Genomic DNA, 26,782 nt, shown 5'->3' with positions numbered 1-26,782 from the left:
CATCACGGTTCCTGAATAGAAAAAAGTTATTTGTAAAGTGATAGGTACTAAACGACAAAATGATATAATCCCTAAAAAAATTATGTACATAATAAATGCAATATACCTATAAAAATACACAGTGAAAAACATCAGGTCACGTGGAATGAACTCTACCTAGGTACGTGAGTGTACTATTTTCCTAGGTGTTATGCAACTGCGCGAGCCTCCTGAAAACCTAACGCAATTATCTCCGCTTCTGTTTCAGCCTTTCTGCAGATGCACTCTCACAATATTTGCGCACTGCGAGTAGGTCACACTATCACCAGGTACACTTTACCCCGTTGCATGACTACCTACTTGATTTAAATGTAAGTTTGTTGGTAAAATTTGGTAGGATGTACCAAAAGCTTCTGATTTTTATAATCTTTTTTTAATTAACTTTTGTCATCCAAATTTCACCACAATCTGTCAGTTACAGTCTAAATCAGGCATAAGCAAAGCTTCTGAAATCTGTCTGTATTGTTATATGCAATAGTCTGATGCAACCTTGCGACCAAATCAAAAATGAATCATTTTTACTGTAAATTTCAAACAAGAGCTTTAAAATATTTCGCAGAGTTAATAGACAGTTTGAGGCTGCCTCCATGGAGATAAGGAAACACCGACAAAGCGGTTGCGCAACTAACTAACAGCTACGATAACTTTATCTATTAATTTTATTAATTTATCTCCCGTAGAGCCAATTGAAATGTATCTCTCTGTAAATATAATTAAAATATGAACCATTGAACTATTCATTTACACAACTCGTAGGTTAGTGCTAGACACACATCAGGGTGTATTAATTTATTATCTTTTTTATTTCATGCGGTTGTGTTGCAAATAGAAGGTAGGTTTAATTGAGTCCTTCGTCAAGTCGCGCGCCTTAGACTCGCGCGCCGCGCGCGAGTTGCCCCTCCCGTATTTACCTACTTTTTTTGTCGTCAACTCGCTCGACTGTGAAAATATGTAGTCAGCCACAAAAGTTATAATTTATTATGCTATTTATGCTTAAGGTAACTACTTAAAATGTATAGGGTATTTTATAGGACTTTACCTTAAAATAAAACACAAAATCCTTTCGGAGATGTATAATTTAAGATATAATATTCTAATCAATCAATCTACAAAAAATTGGCTTATTACTTATCAACATAAATTCACTAATATTTTTATAATCTTATATAACAAAGCAAATAAAAATAAACAATAATATCACAATATGTGAGAGAAACATTGCACTATCAACAACAAAAAATTGGCTTATTACTTATCAACATAAATTCACTAATATTTTTATAATCTTATATAACAAAGCAAATAAAAATAAACAATAATATCACAATATGTGAGAGAAACATTGCACTATCAAACTTAATTATTTAAAACAAAATATATGAAATTAAGGCTAAAATTATCAATAGGCAACTAAAAAAAGCATTTGGCTAATAATTATTTAGGTACTAATAAAATCAGTCTTACATGTAGGAACTACAAATCACAGTTTTAATTGTTATAAATTATTTTTATAACAAACGTTACTAAGTAAAACTATCATAAATATTAAAAAAATCACAAGATTAAAAGTTCTGTACATCTCTGCTTCGCATTAGGAGTAACACTAAAACGACGTCACTAAAACAATGACGTTTTAACCCTTTAAACCGGTTTTTGCAACAAAAACTTGAAGGACATAGCTATGACAGGTAAAATTGGCGCACGGGATGAGAGAGATAGCAATCTTGGGTATCATGCGTCATAGGTCACATCCCCTTTTGCCTCATTCCGCACTTCCAACATAGGCTTTATTGTCCCGAAATCAAAGCATCTACTTTAATGGCGACTGTCTAGTCAGTACCTTCTTATGCTAATCAGCCAGGGGACAATATTTAACTATATTTTTTAGTTTCAATTCGTTTGCATCTGACCGTACTTTACATGTACTTTACATGGGCACGCGAGTTGATGATATAAAAAAACAGTAGATGCCAACTCGCGCGGCGCGCGACTCTAAGGCGCGCGACTTGACGAAGGACTCGTTTAATGAGTATTGGACAGGCTATACTTCTGTTCTCTATAATAATGATAAAGGGATGGAGTTTTACTTTATAATATCTCTGTGTTGTTTCAAATAAAAAAGAGAGCTTTGCAAGAATAAATCTAAGCAGCATAATACTTAAACTGTACTTTAGTTAGAATGATAAGAAATAGTTCGCGTTCTTACAGTAGGTAAGCACTTACTTCTACTGCGCTGAACATTTCATTGACATAAGTAATGTAACTTTAATTATAATAATAATGTACGTATGAGTCATTGCGTCGACGCGCGACCCACAAAACCTGTGATACTGAACTGTAAACTGAAATTTTCACAAAAATACCTACTCATATTCGCTGCCACGCCATCGCCACCTTGTCTGATGTTATAATGTTTATTAATATTTTATGACATAATACCTACGATACATGCTTAACGCTCTTGTAGGATAAATCGATGTTCATTACTCAGGTAGGTACATCATGTCCCGCGTGCTCTTTCACCTCTACCCGGGAGGAGCTCATGACCGCTACCCACAGTGCAGTATTGGTGGCCCAGTTCTGGACATGTATTATTAATACCAAGAAGGTTATCTAGATACTCACTTCTTTTTAACGATTCCATCTATTAACCTATTAAGCTGGTGTTAGCAAATCCCGCCTCCCTTAAAAACACATTTCGTAAGAGCGTGTCGCAAAATTGACAAACTGATGGGCCGTTATCACAGTCCATAACCAGGTCACCTTCAGACCGCGAGGTGGCGCTAGGAGCTGTTGTCACGATAGTGGAACGCAAAGATCTCTAGCGCCTAGGAAGGAGATAAGAACGACGCATCTTACCGGGGCATTTCGGTAGTAGAGCAGTAGCTACGAGTATATTGAAAGTAATGTTGGACTGTCTATGCGTTTTTGTGCTTGCTACGTGATGTACGTTTATGATCCTCAGAGAAGGCTTAAGCTTAAGCATACTGATACGTGTATAGGTACTAAATGGGCCTCTCTATAAAGCTGATTGTCACATTGGGTGGACCAGTCCACGTTTCTGCACCACACTTCATCATCACTGCACCGGCAGGATACACTGCCAATAGTTTCTATTAAACCTACCCACGGGACAGCTGCACTACATCATACATAGATTGCCTTTAACACCGTTTTAACAAATTACATATTATAGCTCTGCAGAGCTCTATAGTCGTTTGCAATAGAATCCAACAATCATGTAAACAAATATGGCGGATTGACATTGACAGCGTATTGTTTATGCCCATAGTGATGTCATAGTGTTCTAATTAGATTAAATATATAAGCCATAGACTATAATATAAAACTGATTGTATTTAAAAAAAAGTGTTTATTAAAACAAATTTAAATCTTCGTCTTCTTCATCATCACTATCAGAAGTGTCGCCGGTGACCGTAATTATAAATGGACCCACTGTGTCATCGCTTGCCGTGTCTAAAATGCCATCGAGCTTTTTCATTTCTTCCTCTTCCTTTTTTCGTTTTGGTTAATTATATTAAACTCTAGACGACCGAATGGCGTAGTGGTTAGTGACCCTGACTACTGAGCCGATGGTCCCGGGTTCGATTCCCGGCTGGGGCAGACATTTGTTTAAACACAGATATTTGTTCTCGGGTCTTGGATGTGCCCGTAAAATGGCAATAGGCCCGCCCCCTATTACATTGGGACTAACATACACTCTGGCGAAAAGTGGGTGCAGCAATGCACCTCTGCCTACCCCGCAAGGGAGTACATTAGTACAAGGCGTGAGTGCGTGTTTTTTTTTTTTTTTTTTTTTTATTAAACTCTTGAAAATTCTTTTTTATTGTATTCAAATAATATTAAATTAAAATAATTTATTAAATTAAAATTAAAAGATAACTTCAGATTACGAACAACACTAACTTTTCAATGACTTATAGAGTTCGATGAGTAAAAAACTAAGATGACAGCTTGTCAAATACTTCGAAATTTTTACGTTGCAAATGTTTTAACAAATTTAACTTATAAATACATGTTAAATCGTGTTGAAGATAATGTGAAAACAATGGTGCGTTCGTTGAAATCAGACTATGTTCATAATTGATCGTCAAATGTATGTGATTACGGAGTAATCGTGACAATTTGGTTTGTTTATAGTGCCACAATCTTATCTGTTCCGGTGGTCAAAATGTGCAACTAACGAGACGTCATTGTCAAACGTCATTTCATACTATGTGCGTTATTTGAGTTGTCAATTTCTGCGAAGAGGCTGACGCTACGTTATTTAATTTGTTTTGTGATTTTCTGCGTGAAAATACTCCCAAAAGCGGTAAAATGTGATGCAAGAAAAGTAATAATAGATATGTTGGCTTTTATGCAGGAAGAATAATGTATTCAGATGCCTTTAATTCCGTTTGAAAAATTGGAAGAACGAGTTGCAGCGGCTACAGGTTAGTGTTGCCAAATATGACGAATAATTTTACCCATATACTCACATGTAATTTAATTAATATTTTCACCCGCTGCTGGAGCACGGGATGGGTCATAATGAAAAGTATTAATCTTTATTTTTCTTTGATTACAGGTGACATGTCACTTTAAATCTTAGGCACTGTACCAAGAAGAATTTCGCGCACCTGCAGCTATTTTAGACGAAATAATGATGATTAATGACATCTTTTCCCAACCTATCAAGGGTTGGCTGGAAGAAATTGCTTTTTGGCAATTAGCCTTTGTACATTATCTGAATTTCTTTTAATATTATGCTCTTATTTCTTGTTAAGTACTTTAGAAAATGTAAAATAAAGTGTTCATAAATAAATAAATAATAATTAATAGTTTTTTTTAAGTCTCTCTATCTCGGTATTTCCACGACCCACAGATCTGATATTACCTATACCATTGTAATCTAGATTTAATCTCCAATATTAGAACATAATTAGAGCTTATTTTATTTCTGTTCGCCATGTACAAAATTTCCATACAACAAATGTCGTTTGATGTATAATATCCTCTTTCATTTACTATCGACCCAATGTTTTGATTTATCTATACTTATGAATGTATCTAATTATAAAAAAGGCAATAGCAGAAATGCATTGTCATTAAAACCACAAAAAGGCAAAATTTAATCGATGGCATCACTGGATTCGATCACAGCGATGCTGTCACCGGAACAGATAAGATTGTGGCACTATACATGATTGTTGGATTCTATTGCAAACGACTATACCTATATCATTATTCGCAGTACAATCGCTTCCTCATACCAGCCTCCTGGGAAACAAACACATTTCCAGCGTCTATTTCTGTCCTACCTGTTGACTCCGTTGCCTGGGATTATGAAAATTGACGGCGGAAATGCACCGCCCGCGCGGAAGATGCGGATCCACCCGGCGACTAGCGACATCTATTATCTTAATTAAACAATTGACAGCTCCTACATAATGTCATGTTTATGTTATTTTCAATATCAAGGTCAAACGAAACGAGCACTGAAGGAGTACCAGATAGAAACATTTGTATCGCACTGCTGGGCTAAGAAAGAAACATAAATTCTTTTAAATCTTTTCAATGTAACGAATAGCTAAATATAGCGCTTACATCATCCGTTGCTATTTTAATCTGACAGGCGCTAAGTACTGCCCTATTTATCCCTACAACAAGAGATAATCCCTCAAGGCAATAATAAGATTTATTAGGTCATAGCCTTGCACAATTGATTCAAACCTGGCATTTATCGGTATGTTCTCAGATCTTGTCTTAAGTCTAGTGCAACTAGTAACGGAGGTATCTCGTTATAATCTCATTATTCAGGGGTGGTCCAGCGGGCTCACACTAAGGCCCGCAGTTTGCATGTTTTGTTGGGTAATGCATGGAGCTCTTTTAGAATCATCATCATCACATCAGCCAACAATCTTCCACTGCTGGACAAGTTAATGTCTCTACCGAAAAATGGCGCAAAAGTCTGTTCTCGGCCTTCCTCACTACCTGTCTATCTAACTGTCGGTTTACCCTGGGGAATATTAAGCAGTACCGCAGTAGGTATACCTATGTACTTTAGAATGGAATGGAACGATTTGCTAAATGGTCAATCAGTACAAATTAAGTTCATGCTTAGGTAGACTACTAACTGAGCTTAATGTTATCTTGTAAATTATTCCTCACAGATAACTGTTGGATGCACCTGCCCTGGCGTGCGATCGCAGATGGCATCAAGTGCTAATATTAAACCATCACGCAGCCTGTCGGGCTGGCGACACTCAATCATCATTACTTGGTGCATCGCATGGGGCATGTAGGTATGATGTAGGTAGGTATGTACATTATATTGAATGCGTAGATTTTTGCTAGGGTTTGTCGTGGAGGTTTTGGGTTAAAAAGTAAAGTCCACAGCACACAGGGATATTGGCGTACAATAAAATTGTAATATACAGCATGAACGTATATTGAAACAATATAGATGTGTATTTCCATGTTGTTTATTCATTAGCGCTTAAAACTTACAAAATAATAACAGTACATAATGTAACGAAAATGGGTGAAATATACAACCCATCTAGACAATGAACTCACAATCCTTGTATGACAAGTTGTTTAAATTAAGTCCTAAATATACCGTAAACAGATCACAGCCCAAAATACCACCTCACCACCAAACACCAACAAATCAATCACTATTCGTAAACGGGTACGCTTTAAAATGTCCCACTTTAACACCATCCACGTACAAATACATCTTTAGACACGAGTCACAGAAGAACGCCGGATCAAATGGAACCCTTTCACACTCAGTGACGATCCATTTAGCGGAGAACTCTGCGCAGGTAGTGCAGTATACGGCTTGTAGGGTTGTGCACATCGTGGAACAAGGGTAGGCTGAGAGCGACAAGGGGTCGTCGGTGCTCACTAGACGGACCTCTGAGAACGCGAATAGGTGCTCGCAGTTGCCTTGGTGGACATATACCTGGAATAGAAGAATTAGTTTATAAATGAAGAGTGGATTGAAGATGTGGTGCGTTATAACATTTTATAAGTTATGTTATACACTAGATGAAAACCCGGCTTCGCTCGGATCGCTGAAATTTGACTCATAATACACAAGTCCAGTGTATCTACCTATAATTTTCGAGTCGAGGATATGTGAATTATGTGATGATAATATATTTTAGACGAGTATAGGTAAGTACCTAAGTTGATTAGTATCTATTGGCCATAATAATTTGATAAGGGAAATAATAAAAAAGAAGAAGAAGAAGAAATAGTAGTACTTACATTTTTATGATATTAGTTCGAATGTTTAGTAAACGTGGTATGTTTTTAGGTAATTTAGGAAATATATAAAAAGGTCAGCATTTATGTTCAGCCAGTGTGAGTTAAAACTGAGTTTGCAGAGCGACTTGAAGGACCAATTATATTTCTGTTAATTAATTTTATTAGTAAAACCCGGATGACCTTTTTTATGATTATTGGATCAGACTTCTAACATGCTTCACCTATGTGGCTTTTGTTAAAAAAAAAGTTTACAATAATAGTTAATGCCGACATTAATCAAGTACCTAGTGAGTTCTTGTTCGGCATCTACATGGTGTCATTAAACAAAAAAAAACCTATATTTTTAAAATGAGCAAAATGGACAAAAGGATTATAGCCGGACGGGAACAGCTCCTGTTGGTGTTATAATAAGCATCCACTGACCTCAGGATACCCCAACACGACCTCCAACGTGTCCAGCCGTGCCTCCCCCATGTCCCCCCTGTGGAACACCTGGAGCCCGCGGCGCCGCCCCCACTCGCGCACGCCGGCGCTCAGGTCGCTGCAACCCGGACGACAGTCGTTGTAGATTGTGTTGGAGACTAGGATGTAGCCGGAGGGGAATAGCTCCTGTGGGTGATGGAATTAGGGTGTATTAGATTGATGGCAGGCGACCTTAGGCGGGTAGCCGATAGTGGCTGGATGAGGGAGGCCGAGGACCGAGTGTGCTGGCGCTCCTTGGGAGAGGTCTATGTCCAGTGTAACGTTGTAGACGTACATGTCTCGAATTAAACATATTTTTATACTTAAACTAGCCTATTTTCTTATTTTAATAATTAACTTCATAATAAATAAATAAAAACATTAATTAAACCTAATTTCTACAACTTAATAACATTTTAAAACATAACTTCTTTTAAAGTACATTCGCTCTCAAAATACTGAAAACTAATCTGCAGTCATAAACAGTTTATGGTAGAAATTTAGTTTCATAAACCTGCCCACATTTTAATATTGGTAGAAATTTATTGTTCATAACCTGGTATTATTTTTAACATTCCGTGACATCGTGACACTTTCAACGGCTGTCGCCGCTCGCGAGTCATTCATTAGCCTTGCCATCACTGGACTCGAACGTACGCTTGCGCATCTGAATAATAATTGCTTTCGCACATATAACTGCGACTTTAAAGTAAATTTGAAATAGATAGTGCACCTTAAGTGTCCTAACTGTTCCGGGTCCGCTATACAAGGCGCTGCTGGCTCTGTGTACCTGTGTTTTACATAAATCCTCAAACCCCTTATTGGGTAAGTTGTGAACAAGATGTTATATATTTTAATTTGTGTGCTAACATTTCTTCTTAGCTTTTGAATTGCTGTTTATTGGCGGTTACGGTGTTCAACCGACCGTTGGAATATTCCAGTGGTCGCATTTTGAATACCGTATCCTACCTTCACCTTTTTAATATTTTCATTTTTAAACTTGTAACTTAAATATTTCTTTTAAATTGCCTTCTGCATTCATTATCTTTTGTTAGATTTAAAGCCTACTTAATTCTTCGCAATTGTAAACTCCGTTCTGATTGTTTTCACCACGGCACCGCTTGCTACATAAGTACTTACCTAAAATGCGTTGCCGTCGGTGGTAACACGGAACGTTATGGAATCTTTCCTAACGTATTTCGTTGGCCATTCCAGGGTTTCAGTACGGGATTTAGAAGACCTAGGCTTCGCTTCGCTACCTACTGCCGCATCACCCTCTGCTTCGCTTCCGCTTCGGACCTACAGCTGAGCACGGCGACCTACAACCCTGCCCGTGGCTGACGACCTGTTCCACCGGCATCTGACCATCCAGGGGAGTGCTTGAACTACGCAGTGAAATCAGATACTAGGCCGACACACCACGACCCGTTCTACCGACTTAGGTGGCCTGCGGCCACTAATAAATTTCTTTCGTTGGACCTACCTACCTCTTTCATTTACCTCCCAGTAGGGACGATAGGTAAACAGGTGGACAGTGGTAACAGTGGATGATTATTGGCTGATGACGATGATAATGATGGCAGTAGGTGAATAAGACCTGGAGGTTAACAGGAAGCCGAATGGGATAGCTCCTTTGGGTGATGAAATAAGGGTGTAGTTAGATTGGCAGTGGTAAAACAAAGTGGTGCAGCAGAGGTTGTTGAATACTAGCAGGAAGCCAGAGGTGAAGCTAGCTAGAATAGCTTTTGTGAAGATAGGAATTCTATGGTAAGGGTGTCTTCAAACGCACTCTAGTGTTGAGCCTCGAAGTCTTGAGATGAATGCCCACCAATCAAAAGTAGTAGTTGTGTTAGTCTAATTTAATCTTGATTTAAATTATTTTCATGATAATATCATTATTAAATAACAAATCTATCCACTAACCTTACAACTAGACACATTGCTGATATCCGGATGGTCGGACACGTCCACCCTCAACCCCACGTCGTTGGGACACTTGATGAAGTCTCTGAAGTCTTGCAGCGTGTGCCGCCCCGACAGCACCACGTCCTGCGCCAGCACGGGGTGGCGGGCGCCGCTCTGGAAGGACTGGGTTAGATAGACATATAAACACTCACACCTTGTACTAATGTACTCCCTTGCGGGGTAGGCAGAGGTGCATTGCTGCACCCACTTTTCGCCAATGTTATATTAGCCCCAATGTAATAGGGGGCGGGCCTATTGCCATTTTACGGGCACATCCAAGACCCGAGAACAAATATCTGTGTTTAAACAAATATCTGCCCCAGCCGGGAATCGAACCCGGGACCTTCGGCTCAGTAGTCAGGGTCACTAACCACTACGCCATCCGGTCGTCAGCGGTTAGATAGAGATATATCTTATACTGGTCTATGTATTCATTAAGAACTTTAGTTTATCGTATTATACTGTCTGTTTCCCTAACACAAATGTGTATGTTGTATTTGCGCAAACATAAAGCAGAACACAATAATTATACATAGAACTAATTCTAACAGGTTAGGTGGAATAGTAAGGATAAATTGTACAGGGGTTTGATAAATCTATGAGGTTTCTGACATGGCATGTGGATATCTTTGTATGCTTAGATAAGGATGGGGCACCATTTAGTGAGTCGCTTATTAGTTTTCTATATAGGTATTTTTATGATTGCGACTTCACGACGCAAAGTACGAATAGGGTCTCAGCCTAAAGGACTTCGCAATTTGTGTTTTCAAAAGATATTTCATGAAATTAATAAGTAAAAAATACTGTCATTAGACAATGGCTGCACTCACCCTCAATCTCTCCCTAGGGCTGTAGGGGAAGGGTCGGTACAGACGGATCCTGTACAGCGAGTCCTTGCCGGGAATCAGTTCAGCGTCATCTGCTTGTGCAGTACTTGTGTCTTTCTCTTGAGAGCTTGAGCTTGATGCAGCTGACTCCTTTTCTTTGTCTTGTGAACTTGACTGACTTGCTTCTTTCTCCTGAAAAAATATCATATTTGATAGAAGTAATGGAAATTAGCAAAAATTACATGCAAAAAGTTTTTATTCATAGTATAAATATTATTTTTTTATGAATGTCAATATTTTACAAACTCCCTACTCTCCGTTAGGAAATAGAAGCCATGAGGCTTAGGTACATTTTCTCATTTAAAATTGCCTTTGCAGGTATTATTAATCAAGTAACTTACACTCAGTGGAGAGAACCTCAGCCCCCTGTACTTCAGCCTCTTGAAGTAACAGGATGGTGTGTTCTCGGCTCTCCGGAGCTTGCTCTTTATGAAGGTGAACGGTTGGTCCTGGTCCTTCACCTTGTCCACACTGGACATGAGGTATTCCTTCACTTGTGATTGAGCTGAGAATGTGGCGAAGGGGTATGAACTTGCAAATGTTATTTCCGTGCCTTTTAATAGGTTTTCTGGGCTGAAAAAATATAAATGTTATTATAAAATTATAATTTGAGGCTACTGTGTAGGTACATAAGATGTTTCTACCTTATGTTCTATATTTTATTGAATAGTTATTTTTGAATATTTTTCTGATCCTCTTTTTCATAATATATATGCAATCAAGGAGTTCCAGAAATATAAAAGTTATGTTCCTTTATTTTTTTATGATTTTGCAAACATGCCATCATGTGTACATTGTGTACTATGACTAATATGAGTTGTGTTGAGAGACTTTGTCCTTTGGTTATTTTTAACGGTTTACCTGCAATACATTTCCAGCTTCTTAAAATGGTGGTCTGGCAGCTCAGGGAGGAAGTCTCTCAATAATTTTGTTTTTCTTTCTTCTTTGCATAAATCTTCACAGTGTTTATTCATAAAGAACTTTTCATAAACTGATTCAAATGCTTGAGGAAGCTTCCCGGTGCACAGCCGCTTACTCAAATACTTCTTATTTATTTTATAAAGGCCGGCAGATTGATCATCACTTATCAAATTCACCTTGGCACTTTTATTTAAAGGAATAGTGTGAATTTTCTCTACTGAACCTGTTAAAAATATTCTACAATTTTCTGTTGCAGTATTGGTGGCAGATCCTGCAATGCATAGAGATGTAAACATTAGTCCACTACAAAGCACTGAGAGTTGAGTATTAGCACACAGTTTACAACAAATTCACCCATTTTTATAATAAATGGATCAGTATAAAAATGCTTGGCAAGAAATAAAGATAATCTGAATATTAGAAAAACCTTAAGTTAGTTTTAGTTTTTATTTATTAATTTTAGATTTGTCTGCCTAGAACTTAAATAAATTTTGGTCAAGTGAATTTTATTAGCATGCAGAGGGTGTGAAACATGGCAGTTTTGAGAGAAAATCAAAGTGAAGTTATGATTATATTCAAAGCCACTTTAGTCGTCTTTACAATTCACATTAAGATAACTAAGTAATAAATCTTTATAATTTAACTACTCCATACCTGCAACTGCAGAGGCACCATGAATAAGATGTGGATCAACATTCAAATCTGGTGTTGTTACTGTTTCAGTTTTCTTCTTAGGGGTCCAGGGTTTCTTGAAGCTGTGGGTGCTGTGAGGCGGGTCCCCGTCGCCGCCCTCGTGCCTCGGGGAGCCACAGGGGGACGGAGATGGATTGTCAGCATTCTCTTCAGATTTACCAGCAGAAGGATCCAGTTTTAGTATTTCTTTGATATCTGGATTGTTTTCGATAAGTACATCTACTGTTATCGCATGAGCATCTGTATCCATTTTTTGTATCTGCAAATGTATAATAGGTTGTAATAAAATAACAAAGTTAATATCACAAACTTTTTTATAGCGGTCAGCGGTGTTTTGAAGCCGGGTGGAGGTTAAGCGCAATTATCAAATATAATTACAAAATCCAGGAATTTTCACCGGTAAATAAACTTTTGGTCTTATTAGCTGAACTGAATTTATTTTAATTGGGTTGGGATATTGGCAAACAAACAAAAATACAAACTTTTAAAAATATTTTTAGATTTTGACGATTATTTGACAGAAAGCACAGACCACTTCAAAGGCAGGCAGGCAGACAACATTGAGACAAAAAATTATTAACGATATCCATAGACAAAAAAAGCTCCATACACGGTACGATCCGTCGTCATAATACCCCATTTACACTCTCGCACGAGTGGCGAGGCGAGCGACAAGGCGAGGGGCGAGGCGCGAGTGTGAACAGACGCTCGCGGCTCGCCTCCTCGCTCGCCTCGCCTCCTCGCTCGCCTCGCCTCCTCGCTCGCCTCGCCACTCGCGGCGCTCGCGTCCGGAGCGGTTTTTGGGGCACGAGTCAAAGGAGCTCGCGTCGAGCTCGCGTCGCACGCGAGCGGGTGTTTACACTCTCGCGTCCGCTTCATTCTGGCTTCTACATCGTGCCGCGCAGGTTGTGTTCGTCGTCGTATAATTATAACGTAGTGTTTTTTCCTCAGTTGTATTCTATTCTATTCTATTCTATTCTCTGTGGGGGTGTAAGTACCTGCACCTGGCTCTCTCGAATGGAACCTTTGTGCATATCCCCAAGGTCTAAACTGCCTTCCTAAGCTTGGACCATTTCCACACCACGCTGGTCCACTGCGGGTTGGTGGGTTCACATATCTAGATGTGCTAGATCTAGATATGCAGGTTTCCTCACGATGTTTTCCTTCACCGTAAGAGCGATGGTATACATTGTACTTAAGTTAAAAGAACTCATTGGTACATGTCAGCGCCGGGATCGAACCCGCATCTCTGGCGTGAGAAGCGGGCGCTTACCCGACTGAGCTACCACCGCTCCAGTTGTATAATGGATTGGTCGCAAGACGAAACATTTAATTTCATATAAGTAAATATTTCAATAAAATAATAATAAAAAAAAACACTAAAACGTTAGAAATAAAAGCAGTACTTACCTGCTTAGATATATTAGTACTGTCACATAGAATAGGTCTAAACCATGTCTAAACCTTAAATTATTTCTTACGTTTTAGTGGTTTTTTGAAGTCGTTTTTTTATCATTATTTTATTTTATTACTTATTTATACTTAGTTTATTTGCAATAATTGACAATCAAAATTAAGAAGCAAATGATACCTATAAGTCCTACTAGTCAGTAGTAAACACGAAGTAGTTGCTATATACCTACCGTTAAGGAGTTCCCTTGACTACCTTCCGTTTCCATCATCAGATCAGCTCAAGGTCACCATCATATTTTTTTTAATGTTAAAAATATAGGTAAGTACCTATGTACTTTCTAAAATTCATTAACTACAATCGGTTAATAGGTACCCAAAATAGAAATTCATAGCCTGTTTTTAACCCTTTACCCACCCTTGCAGGTGGAATCAAAATTTGAAAAAAATGGGACCACAGGGGATCTCAACCCAATACCTACATAAAAAAAAGAATTTTCAAAATCGGTCCATAAACGGCGAAGTAATCGGTGATCATACATAAATTCTTTATTGTTGCGGCTAAAACTTCGACGTCCTCCATCGTTGCTAGCTTAAAGACAACTGAACTCTACTCTGCACGAGAGTGTAAACACCCACTCGCGTCACACGCGAGTGGGTGTTTACATTCGCGCCTCCGCACGAGTGACGAGGCGAGGGCCGAGGCGAGAGTGTAAATGGGGTATAACAACAACACAGACCTACAACTCATTACAAGAGTCTATAGTTTTTTTGGCCATAGCGAACTTTATAAATTTACATGATAATGTCAAAGTTAAATTGAAAGACTTTCTTTTTTGGCGGGAAAGAGAAAGGGCGCCTATTTTAAATTTTATTTTCAAAAATTTAAATTTTATTATAAATATTGTAAATTCAGTGTGAATATTGTGAATAAATGTATATAAAATGGATGGAAATGAAGGGGACCCGAGTAGTGCCAGTGTAAATAAAAAAAAGAGACCTGCGGAGAGTAGCGGCGGCGGTGAGGATGTAGACAATAATTCGTACAGTCCATTTTTAAAACAAAACTATGTAAGACTATATCCAGACAATTCTACAAACGTTGAGTTCAAAGTGTTTGTTGAAAGTGCGGATAAAAAGGACAAATTGGGAAACAAAAGTCCAATATATTTGAACCATATATTCACGACGGACATTAAGGGGGTAATTGGCATTCACCGAGTTAACGCTAATAAAATTGCGGCTGTTTTCAAACAATCCAACAATGCGAATAACTTCATTACCAACGCTACATTCCTGGCTAAACACCAATTAAGGGCCTATATTCCAGCGGCTCAGATTGAGAAAACTGGAATAATTCGATTTGTACCAACGAACATATCCAACAAAGAGCTGTACAACAAGCTCTCAAGCACAAGTGAGATCATAGCAATAAGACGATTCACGAAAAAAGTAGGGCAAGAAAGGGTCCCACTGCAAACAGTCAGTTTGACCTTTCTGTCAAACTCGCTACCAGACCATGTCCAATATGACCTATTTTCTTATAGAGTATTTGACTACATACCACCACTACAGCAATGTTTTAGGTGCTTTAAGTTCAACCATTCGGCAAAGGTGTGCAATGGCAAGCAGCGCTGCAGCTGCTGTGCTGGTGAGCACCATTACAAAGAATGCAGCACACCGGATGAGGTTCGCTGCTGTAATTGCAGCGGGCCTCATTTGGCTATTTCAAAGTCATGCCCAATTAAATTAAAAAAGATTATGGAAAAAAAGAGCAAAATCACATATGCTAGCGCTGCTGCCAGCAAACAACTAGAACTTGAAGTAAACTTCCCACCTCTACCAGCTGTAAATAAAACTCAAAATGTAAATAGTAATAAGTTTAATAATAAGAATGTAAACAAGTCTGTACAAAATGTATCTAACAATGTAAATAAAAATAAACAAAAAGGTAACGAACCTGTCTCACAAGACTTTTCGCCTAAGGCTGTTGACTTAAAGACGCAGCTAATCAACAATGATGACCTAGTTAACGTCATAGTGAGCACCCTAATACAACTGGGTAATAAGAGCGACGATAATCCTATAACTACGTCATTTATCAAAGAATTATTATTTAAAAACCTAACCTAATATGGATAATAACTTGAACATAACACAACTCAAAATAGCTCAATTTAATATTCAAAGTTTAAATAACAAAAAGCCGTTACTTATCAAATTTCTACAGGAAAAAAATCTTGATATTTGCCTTTTAAATGAAACATGGTTTAAGGAGAACCAACATATTTCAATACCCGGTTACAATCTTCATTTTAAAAATGCAAAAAAATGAGCATGGTGGTGTTGCCATCTTAATTCGTCCTTATATCAAATACAAATTAATTAACACTGTCTTTTACGAAGATATTCAAACAATAGCTATATCAATTTCTACAGGATGTGGAGAACTAACTCTATTATGTGTATATTGTCCACCTACAAGTAGTCATATTAGAATTAATAAATTACGCAATTTAATTAGATATCTGCCTAAACCTATTTTAGTATCAGGTGATTTTAATGCTCACCATATTGCTTTTGGGTGCTTATCCACTAAAGGACGAGGACAACAATTATACAATGTTATAGATGAATTGGATTTATGTATCCTTAACGATGGTAATTTTACTACTATTAATTATCCTAATCGAAACCCATCGGCTATAGATGTCGCTTTTACCAGCTCAGCCATTGCACCCTTGTGTGATTGGACTGTTCACGATGACAATATGGGTAGCTACCACTTTCCTGTGATCATTACTATTGCACTTTCAATTGATAGATATCAAATAAATCCTCCAATAGATAAAGGAGAACGGCAGTGGGCGTACCGCCTTTTTTTTGGAGTGTTTCAGAACCATGTTTTCACCATTTATTAATACAGTGTAGATAAGGTATTTTCAGTAATTACAATATTTTTAGAAGTCGGGGGAAAAGATAAAATGATAAATGAAGAATATTTAAATCTAAGGATAATGGAACGTAAAAATAAACATATAGATAACGGAACGTAACAACAGTGGTGCCAGACCTCGGAATATTACCAGCAAATCCGAGCATAAAAGTAATCGAATAGAAATATCGATACATTCTTAAATACAAAAGATATTTTATTTATCAATAAATTACATGTTCTGGTACTATTTGTGCCAAAACTAGTACATTTGGTTTATAAAATATCATTATATTTAAGTCTTGAAGACTTTTATCCATAGTAAACCATTTTCTTTTTCTCTTTATTCGATTCACTATAATCAATATTTTTTGAATATTTAAATCTAATAACACTGAATCTTGCTTGTCAAACTTGTCATAGTAGTTGTTATTTCATTTTCCATTACCTAACCTAATTATTTAATATTTTGAATACCGCTGAAACTGCTGAAGATATAGAACAAATGTGACAAAGGGGAGAACCAGACCCGGTTCCTGTTCCACCTCCCCGGCAGGCTCCCGTCCCACTTCTTCATCAGGAACCTGCAGAAGCAGCAGAACAAGAACACGCAAAATCCTGACAATATTTTCTATGAACCATAGGATGATAAATACCTAAGTCAAATATGAGAAGAGCAACTGCGTTCTGCAGTTCGAATCCCGGTGCTGACATGTACCAATGTGTTCTTTGAATTTAATTAAAATGTATACCATCACACTCCTTTGTTCCCATCGAGTCACACAACAAACCTGTCACACTGTATACAGTTGGGAATTCTTCATGAAAAGTGTGCCATCTAGTCACAGTGTTACTCGATGGGAGTGTTACTCGTTGGGAATGATTTATTTCTGAATTCCAAACCAGTCGCTGTAACTGGATGGGAACATAAACTAGAAAATTCCCAACTGTTCTCCCGTTACTCGTTAAGATTTGTTCAGTGATGATGATGCCTAACCAGTGATAGGTACTGTGACTTATACAGTGTGTTGTTTTTCGGACCCGACAAACTTTAAGGGTGGATTCTACGAGTAATTTCAATCATTTTTTTTCTATGAATGATAGATAGATACTGGGTGGGTAGTACAGCAGTAGCCACAAAATAATAGAGAAAATGAAAACTTTCATTTCCCAAATTTTGCGTGGAGGTGACTTTATGGCAGTTTGATATTTACTTATCGACTCATATCTGCTCTGCTTCACCATGAAGAAATAATTAGGTACTTCCGAAGTACTTACCTCAGATAAATGATGATCTGGCGCTTACACCGAAGACCGCCTTTTGTACCCTATTTAGGTTCATCATCTTTAGCCTATAGCAGTCCACTGCTGGACGTAGGCCTCTCCCAAAGCACGCCACTGGATGTGATCTTTAGCTTTCCGCATCCAAATTAAGTTACAACTTGAATATTTTATTATTCTTTTGGGGTGTACAAATAAAGTGTATTCTATTCTATAATCGGTTTTTGTCTATGGTGGAAAATTCTTCATTGAAAATCCCAACAAGTTACTGTTACTTGTTGGGAATTTTTATTTTCATAGTCCCAACTAGTTACAGTGTTACAGTTGTATGTGACACGTTGGGAATGAAGGAAAAGGGTGTTTCAACGAGTAACAGAGTGTGGACTGATGGGAATTTTGAACATAAAATTCCCAACGAGTAACAGTGTGACTGGTTGAGGTGTGACTGGCTGGGAACAAAGGATCACACTTACAGTGAAGGAAACCTGCATACCTATCTAGATTTAGCACATCTAGAGAGCCAGGTGCAGGTACTTACACCCCAACAGAGAATAGAATAGAGTAGGTAATAGGAACATAAAATTCCTAAAGTTGATTCCAGGCAAATTATGTTATGTAAATAAAACAATGATCTCTTAAACAGTATATTTTATTTCATTACATTACTCGCCAAATGCATACCCATATAGTAGAACCTTTACATATAGCATTTCGAAATGGCATAGCAGATCCCTCTTGCGGAATGGCAATTTAAAACTTCAGAAGTTGGATAAGTATAACATTATTCCATGATGAAAGTAGTAGCCTGATCTAGTCGATAATATTAATAAAATCATTATATTTATTATGTACGTTGCACGTACCGTATTTACTTAAACGTAAACATATAACTTGATATACCTAACATATTATTATCAAATTATTATTCACGTTGTTCGTCTTGTGTTGTTCAAGTGTTGACATGGTGTTGACGTTTAGTTGTTGACATGACACATTTTTTTATCATTTCAATTTTTCTGCTCTGGTTTGTCAATTTTTATCATTATACTGAGATCCAACCTAAACATTTATGACGTAAATCACAGAGTACTTGGCATAAACATTACTTCACTTGACGTTCCATTCTTCCTGTATGAATGTTTACGTTCCATTGCGACTACATTTTAAAGATTCTTTTTTTCCGTTTTTCTCTTTTCTCCCAGCTTCTAAAAATCTAGTAATTAATTGACTTGTGTACCTGTACAGTGTCTCTCTAATCATGGTACTTTCATTACGGAACCCGTCATTTCCATAGTGGTACAAAACGTCCTTAGAACCCTGCCTTTGTCCTTTATGTACAGTAAAGCAAACTGGCAAAAATACCACGAACTTTCTAAGTCCTTTTTTACAAATTTTACCATTAATAGTGATAATCCTTTAGAAACTTATGAATATTTTTGTAACAGGTTAAACTCTCTTAAAGAAGAATGCGTTAGGAAATTTACAAAACATAGCTCATACAAAAGTAAACTACCAGCTCCTTGGTGGAACGATAGATGTGAAAAAAGTGTTACAGACTCTTATGAAGCTTTAAAGTATTATAGAAGTAATCCTACAATAGAAAATTTTGTAAAATATCAAAGATTAAATGCTATTAAAAAAAGAACAATATCAGAAGAAAAGAAAAATGGATGGAGTAGACTATGTAACAGTTTTAATAGAACTACACCGATAAGTAAAATATGGAATTACATTAAAATGTTTAAACATAGAAAAGCTTCCAATAAATCTTATTCAGACGAATTCATTGATGGATTTTTTGATAAGTTAACAGAAACCGGCTTACACATTCATGAATTAAATACCTATTTTGATCTTCATAATTCAGACATTAAATCAAGTTTTCTTATACAAAAATTTACTTTCCACGAATTTGAAAATAGTTTGAACTCGCGAAAGAATACATCACCTGGATTAGATGATTTTCCTTATATTCTTATAAAAAAGTTAGATACTTCAGTGCAGAAATTATTTTTAAATATACTTAATAGTCTTTGGGTGAATCAAATAATCCCACAATCTTGGAAGACTCAATGTGTTATTCCTGTTTTAAAACAAGATAAGCCTCCAGAAGATCCAAATTCATATAGACCCATTTCTCTCTCTTCATGTTTAGGTAAAATATTTGAAAATATGATTAAAACTCGTCTTGATTGGTTTGTTGAGTCAAATGGCTTGATTCCCAATGTTCAATATGGCTTCAGAAAAGGCAGAAGTTGTGCTGACAGTTTCGTCTCCCTTATCTCAGATCTGGAAAATGCAAAACATAATAAAGTTAGTGCTGTGTGTGCTTTCCTAGATGTACAAGGTGCATTTGACAATGTCCAACCAAGTATACTTGTAAAAGTGTTATCAGGGCTGGGTATTCCCGGTATCCTATGTAAATGGATTTATAATTTTTTGATTGATAGAGTTTTATATGTAAAGCATAATAATAACTTATATGGACCAAAAACTGCCTCTAAAGGCACAATGCAAGGTGCAACTTTATCGCCATTGTTGTATAATTTATACACAAGTGAGATATGTAAATATGTAAATAATAAGTTTGTAAATATACTGCAATTTGCGGATGATCTAGTATTATACAGTATGAATGTTAATGTGGATGTAGCAATACATAATTTAAATAGTGCCTTAACACAATTACATCATTATTATAGCGGTAGATTGAAACTTAAAATAAATCCTAATAAAAGTAAAGTAGTAATATTTAGTAAGGACTCCAACAATGATGCAGTTATGTACAATGATGTAGAGATCTCAACAGCTAGCTGTCACAAGTTTTTAGGTGTTATCATAGATAATAAATTGACATTCAAACAACACATTATGTATATAATTCAAAATGCCCTTAAAGGCTTAAATATTCTTAGATGTTTAGCTGGTGTATCTTGGGGTGCAGACCCAAAGACACTGACCGTACTATATAAAGCTATAGTCAGAAGTCATTTTGATTACAGCTGCTTTGCTTATATGAATAGTACTCATGTAAATAAGTTAGATATTATTCAGAACAGAGCTTTGAGAATTATTTTAGGTGCTATGTGCTCAACTCCTATTCGTGCAATGGAAATTGAAGCCATGGTAATGCCTCTTAATATACGAAGGCTTTTACTAGCTGAAAGATTTTCATTAAAACTTGTATCATCCAATAATCAACAGATAATTAAAAAAATCTTACCTAATTCCATTGTCCATCAAACACCAATGACCTCAGGTGATGATTTGTTATGGAACAGAAGTCCCAATTTGTCTCAGATTCTCCTGGAAATTAAAAGTAAATACTCAAATATATGTATTAGGCCTTTATGGCCAATGTATTTAAATACCTATAGCAATCTTTTATTCAAAATTAAAATAATAGATGTCACAGTGAATAATAATACAGAACTTTTACAATTTCTAGACCTTAATAGAGAATATTACAAACTTTATACTGATGGAAGTAAAACAAGCTCTCATGTGCGTAGTGCTGTATATGATCCACAATTGAACTTTTCTCAGAGCTTTGTTCTCAATAATTACTGTAGCATTTTCACTGCAGAGGCTTTTGCAGTGTTAGAAGCCCTGAAGCGTATAAACTCTGTACATAATTACAAGTGTTTCATAATATTAACAGACTCATTAAGTTTGGTGGAAAGTTTGAGGAACCCAAAATGTCATTTTAAAACTAATTATATTTTATTTTTAATTATAAATAATGTACAAAAATATGAATTGATGGGTATAAACATATTATTTATGTGGATTCCTTCTCATAGAGGGATCACAGGTAATGAAATAGCAGATAGAATAGCCTATGAAGGTATTAACTCTTTAGATGTAAGTACAGTTGTAAATATACCATTTACTGATTGTTATAATAGCATTAGTAATGACATGTACAGTTTATGGAAAGATTTTTGGAAAAAAGACCAAGAAATTAATGGGAAAGGAAAATGGTATGGAAGTATACAAGAAGACTTACCTTCTAAGCCCTGCACGCGTAGCACAGTATGGCGGTGACAAGATATAAATGACAGCTAGTTGCAACAAATTGTGTGATACCAGTTGTCCTCACAAACGCTAACATGGCCAACACGAAATAATCACTACAAGATGTGAGTTACAATTTTGACAGCGAGATTGGAAGATTTGTCTTATTTCCTAACATGGGTGTACCAATTTATCCACACATGTCTCAGTTTGACGTTTGTTTAGGTAGCATTATATCATTCAAGTTCGAAGGTGGTGATAACATGTGACACAAATAATTATTTGTTTAGTTTTTGTTAATTTCATCCTTGCTCTACAAGAAGAGATGCAGGAAAGGAAAATTAATATAATACTTATAGGGAGGATGATCCGGGACTCTAATAACCCGTTGAAATGCTTTAAAAACAACATTTGTCAAAACACACATCCTCTTTTTTATTTGACTAAAATTATACATTAAGTATATTACTTATATGTAGCGGTGTTAGCTCAGACGGGTAAGCGCTCGCCCCTCACGGAAGAAATGTGGATTCAAATCCTGTCGCTCACATGTGCTAAGAAGTTAGATAGATAGACATTAATTTGTTCCACTTAAACATTTGTACAGTTAAATTAAGAAATGTGTGTGTTGAAGCAGACCAAAAGGGAAGCAACTCAGTGCATATGTTTGCCCTTAGGAACAAACCACTGATATTCAGTTGTCTCCCATATACTTTAAGTTTGCATATTCACGTCAAAGTATGTAGGTAATGAAGTGGCTAATTGAATAGTTTGAATGCTAAATGTGGAGTTCACGAAATGTAAATCATATACATTGAATAGATCCGGCACACCGGGCAGTCAGCGACTGATGCTATGACTGGTGTGTCCTTTCACCACAGCGACAAACCCTAGTCAGGCTTTATTATTTATCAACAACACACTAACTAAAATGAAGTGGCTAATTGAATAGTTTGAATGTTAAATGTGGAGTTCAACAAATGTAAATCATATAAACTGTACATTTAATAAGTCCGGCACACTGGGCAGTCAGCGACTGATGCTAATCCTTTCTCCACAGCGACAGACCCTAGTCAGGCTTTATTATTTATCAACAACACACTAACTATAAAAAAATAAGTGGATATGCTAGCATGTACAACTAAATTAAATGGTTATAAAAATATAATATTTTCTTTAGGTAAGTAAAACATTTATTAAACTTTTAATTAATAAATTATAAAAAGTATACTATTTCACACACCATAAAAGCACATTAGGTATTCTTAGTTATCAACTATCACAATAATCAGTCTGAACTTGGCTTATATCAGTCATCAAATAGGTCTCATAGTATGTATGCCAAGTTTTTCAACTTTTTCAGTTCGGTGCCGCTCCGGTTCATTGTATCACCACAAGGTTGCTGATGTCAAATGACCATCTTCAGGTGGTTTCTGCCAACAAGAGCTCTCCAACCGTGTCTAGGCCATCATTTTCTGACCAGTTTTGACCATCTTCCGTCTTGCCTACGAGCCAATTTCAATGTTCTGTAACAAACAAAAATGTTTCATTAGATTTTAGTTATACTTATGAACTAAGATTATGACTCCTATTGTCATCTTCATCATCATAGCCCATCACGTCCTCACTGCTGGGGTACGGGTCCTTCCAATGAATGGCCTAGTTGACCAAGTACTGCCAAGTGAAAAAAGTTTTTTGAGTTGTTTTGTGTGCATGTGCCCAATTATAATAACATGTGACTGGTACTGGCACTTACCTACTGTTTTTTCCTTCCATTGATTATATAAATATTATTCAGTCAGGCCGTGGGACAAGTATCGAAAATGATATTCTGCTGCGTCTGTCAGGATCCTTCCCGGGCTTTTTTCTCAAGGCCTTCTAGCTCCTGGGTCCGGGTAGACAGTGGGTGGGTCATCAGTCAGGTGGCATGCTGTTTTTGTTCTTCGTCTCAGGGATCCGGTGCATCGGTGATCGTGCCGATAGCAAGAGCTCCCAAGGAATCTGAGCGTGCTTGGTCGGGAGCAAGCTTGGTCGTATATCATTTGATGAGACGATGTCCAAGAAACTCAATAAAGTAGTTTAATGAGCCAATATGAATCCATGGGGTAGCGCAAAGCAAAGTAATATTACCAAAATATTACACTCAAACTCTCGAAAGCACCAAACAGTCAAAATTTTCCTTCAAGTTTGACGTTTGGTGACATTTTAATTGTCAAAAAACCATAGACAATACAAACAACAACCACAAATGAGAGATTTTCGGAAAAAAATATCATTTGAAAAACTTATTTGCACAGAGCAGAAAAGTTACAGTGTCACTGTGGCTTATATCCAATCACGCAACTAAAACGAGTCCCATGTACACCCTATGCTAACATTTAAGACTGATATCAAAAAGTGACTCAATTTAAACAGTCACTTCACATCTTGTCTTATTATGGCCATACTAGCCGTGCTGGTATAATGATTTGAAAATAGCCAGTCGAGATCTTATCACAACAATGAATAGACTGAGATTTGGTCACACAAAAGCACCATCGCATTTAAAAAGATTTAACATAATAGAAGATAGCACATGTTTATCATGTCAAAATGCTGTTGGAACGCTAGAACATATGTTTTTTGAATGCCCTACCCACAACATGGAACGTTTAGTTTTTGCAAGTGAAGTGAGTGAATTTATAACAAATGAAGATAATCCCTCCCGCCGCCTCATTATGCTACTAAAATTAAAAGTGTGCTTTAATGATATATACTATTATATTAAAAATACCTTCAATAAAATATAGTGAAGAAGTGAAAGTGAAACTGTGCTGTGAAATGTGAAAATAAAGACATGGCTTAAAGGCCCAGTGGCCAAGCCAAAACCCTTATAAAAAAAAAAAAAAAAAAAAAATTGAAAATGTCAAAAACATATGATTTGGATTCTGTTGCGTTGACGAATTTTATGTTTAATTCTAGATAAATAGTTTGTAGAGTGACTGCTAGCAATATGCTTACCCTGTGGAATTTATTTGAGGCCTCGTTACTGTGTTTGAATGCAGTGTGTGTGCTACACGAAGAGAGGTTCATGCAAAAAAGTACGTACTTTCGATAGCCGGTCTACCTGTTAATGGTATTTTAAGTCAATATTGGTCGTCATCAGCATCACATCATCGTCACCATCAGCAAATATTATGATTATGTTCATCATTAATTAATTACTTGACTTCTCTGTATAAAATCTAATTGTGTGTTTGCTTTCAGTGGGCTGGGGAGCAAATAGTCAAAACCAAGGCTTTGGAGATCAGTCTTCAGTTAAATCTCAAATACTTAATTTAGTAAGATCTATAAGAACAGTGACAAGGAGTAAGTATTTCATATAATATTATAATGTAGTTATGGGGCTGTATGTAATGTTGCTGTACTATTATAGTACCTAATTGAAGCTTACCGTACCTTCATTGAAATAAATATAACTTGCCTCCATGCAGCCCTTGTGCCGCTTATCTCATCTTCCTTACTCTATTAGTTAATGTTAAAATATAATGAGGTGGTTTGTCCTATGAATATGTTACCCATACAGATAATACCTAACGACTAATATTAGATGTATGAAGCTTATTTAATATTAGCTATCCAAGTAACTATCATCAGCTCGAGATCGCAATTTATTATAATTACTACCTAATTATGATGTGTAATCAAACAAAACATTTTCTTTTTCAGTTCCATTGATATTTCTGAACATATTGACTATTATATTTAAGTTGTTACTGGGGTAACAGAGCAGCAGTATATGTATTGAAATGAAAATACATGTCAATAGTTCTACTTTTTGTACTTTATAAATAACATACACTTTTCCTACTTAGCTGACTTTTATTTCCATTACCATTAAATGGCAGGTCAGCATCTTGTTATTCATGGTGCGTGATGGGGTGAACGAAGAGAATGTGACACATCACTGCATTTTACTTCTAGCTATTACTTCACAACTGTACACAAACCTGTAAAGGAAAACCATTGACTTCAACATAAAATAAAATGCTTAACTGTTTGTTTACCATATTTTTGGTAGGTATTCCTATAATGACATGCCTGCCAGACATCTTAATCGTAATAATGTAATACCATCTTAATACACCTCTCTTTTTGCGGTGGGTGAGAGTAAAGAAATGTAGCCAAGCCATTATTATTCTGAGTTGTGTGTACCATGCCCGAGAGAGGTTTTATGTTATCTTGAACGAGAGTTTTAAAAACATGAATTTTGAATGCTGCGTTAATAATACTTCCGGCATTTTGTCTATGATTTTATAGTGATGTGCATGGAAGTGGGAAGTTATAATCTATGGTGATTTCACTGTCAGTAATATAATCAAACCATGGTAACTCTGCATCAAAGTGCCAACTTCAAAATCATATTTTTATTATTTTAGTTTGTTGCCCACATATCTTTTTGTACACAAATCTGTTTTAAAAGTTAACTTATCACATCGTAAAAATAAAACAGCTGGGGCCATAGGTACTTAACTACAACCTGTATATTTGTAAAGGTTTATTTCAATGGCAAAATATCCTGCCTATTTATACAAGAAGCGGCAGTTTGACTGGTTTTGCCATCCGTGTTCCCATTCTGACAATGCCTCATGAATCTCAAGATGCCGTCACACCATCGGACGCGGCTATCAGCCGCGACTGATAAGTGTGCACGGTCTTTTGGGACGGTTCGTGCCAGATCGCTTTCGGACGTATGAAAGCTGAAGGTCAGTCCAAGGTTACGTCTGATAGTTTGAATCGTAGTGTACATTCCTTACCTATACCATACCTGCAACATCCTTATAGATACATTTAAGTCGCGGCTAAGCGGCTTACAGCCGCGACCGTCAGCCGCGTCCAATGGTGTCGGCACCTT

The 26,782-nt window shown here is 36.7% G+C and overlaps 2 protein-coding genes and 1 long non-coding RNA gene across 4 annotated transcripts; 1 reads left to right on the top strand and 2 right to left on the bottom strand.

The window, feature by feature from the left end:
• Positions 1 to 6,508: 6,508 nt before the first annotated feature.
• Positions 6,509 to 12,497, bottom strand: LOC105395336. 2 transcript variants are annotated; one of them, XM_048628543.1, is made up of 7 exons: positions 12,207 to 12,497; positions 11,493 to 11,823; positions 10,973 to 11,204; positions 10,575 to 10,763; positions 9,703 to 9,867; positions 7,741 to 7,926; positions 6,509 to 7,009 (listed from the first exon to the last, which is right to left on the bottom strand). In XM_048628543.1, the coding sequence occupies exons 1-7, from the start codon at positions 12,493 to 12,495 to the stop codon at positions 6,713 to 6,715; spliced, it is 1,689 nt and encodes a 562-aa protein (XP_048484500.1). In that variant the 5' UTR covers positions 12,496 to 12,497; the 3' UTR covers positions 6,509 to 6,712. The 2 variants fall into 2 exon arrangements, with proteins under 2 accessions (XP_048484500.1, XP_048484501.1); XM_048628544.1 differs by having other exon boundaries at positions 9,703 to 9,858.
• Positions 12,498 to 23,063: 10,566 nt separating this feature from the next.
• LOC125490160 lies at positions 23,064 to 24,150 on the bottom strand. The gene is made up of 2 exons (XR_007267512.1): positions 23,645 to 24,150; positions 23,064 to 23,414 (listed from the first exon to the last, which is right to left on the bottom strand). It is a non-coding gene; the product is annotated as an uncharacterized LOC125490160 (long non-coding RNA).
• A 633-nt stretch (positions 24,151 to 24,783) lies between these two features.
• LOC105395335 (immediate early response 3-interacting protein 1) lies at positions 24,784 to 25,739 on the top strand. The gene is made up of 3 exons (XM_011567288.3): positions 24,784 to 24,968; positions 25,135 to 25,236; positions 25,597 to 25,739. Exons 1-3 carry the CDS (start codon positions 24,881 to 24,883, stop codon positions 25,650 to 25,652), a joined length of 246 nt encoding a protein of 81 aa, XP_011565590.1. The 5' UTR covers positions 24,784 to 24,880; the 3' UTR covers positions 25,653 to 25,739.
• The last annotated feature ends 1,043 nt before the right edge of the window (positions 25,740 to 26,782 follow it).

This window comes from Plutella xylostella, chromosome 21 (assembly GCF_932276165.1).
Source record: "Plutella xylostella chromosome 21, ilPluXylo3.1, whole genome shotgun sequence".
Classification (NCBI taxonomy): domain Eukaryota; kingdom Metazoa; phylum Arthropoda; class Insecta; order Lepidoptera; family Plutellidae; genus Plutella; species Plutella xylostella.
Note: the sequence above shows the minus strand (reverse complement) of the source record. Positions and strands in the feature narration are given on the sequence as shown.

Coding starts and splice junctions, on each gene's coding strand:
- LOC105395336 (XM_048628543.1), bottom strand. CDS start 12,495: ATGGATACAGATGCTCATGCGATAACAGTAGATGTACTTATCGAAAAC. Junction 11,205..11,492: donor AAGCTGGAAATGTATTGCAG/GTAAACCGTTAA, acceptor ATATTTTTTCAG/CCCAGAAAACCTATTAAAAG. Junction 10,764..10,972: donor TGAGGTTCTCTCCACTGAGT/GTAAGTTACTTG, acceptor ATATTTTTTCAG/GAGAAAGAAGCAAGTCAGTC.
- LOC105395335 (XM_011567288.3), top strand. CDS start 24,881: ATGCTTACCCTGTGGAATTTATTTGAGGCCTCGTTACTGTGTTTGAAT. Junction 24,969..25,134: donor AGAGAGGTTCATGCAAAAAA/GTACGTACTTTC, acceptor GTTTGCTTTCAG/TGGGCTGGGGAGCAAATAGT. Junction 25,237..25,596: donor TATAAGAACAGTGACAAGGA/GTAAGTATTTCA, acceptor TTTCTTTTTCAG/TTCCATTGATATTTCTGAAC.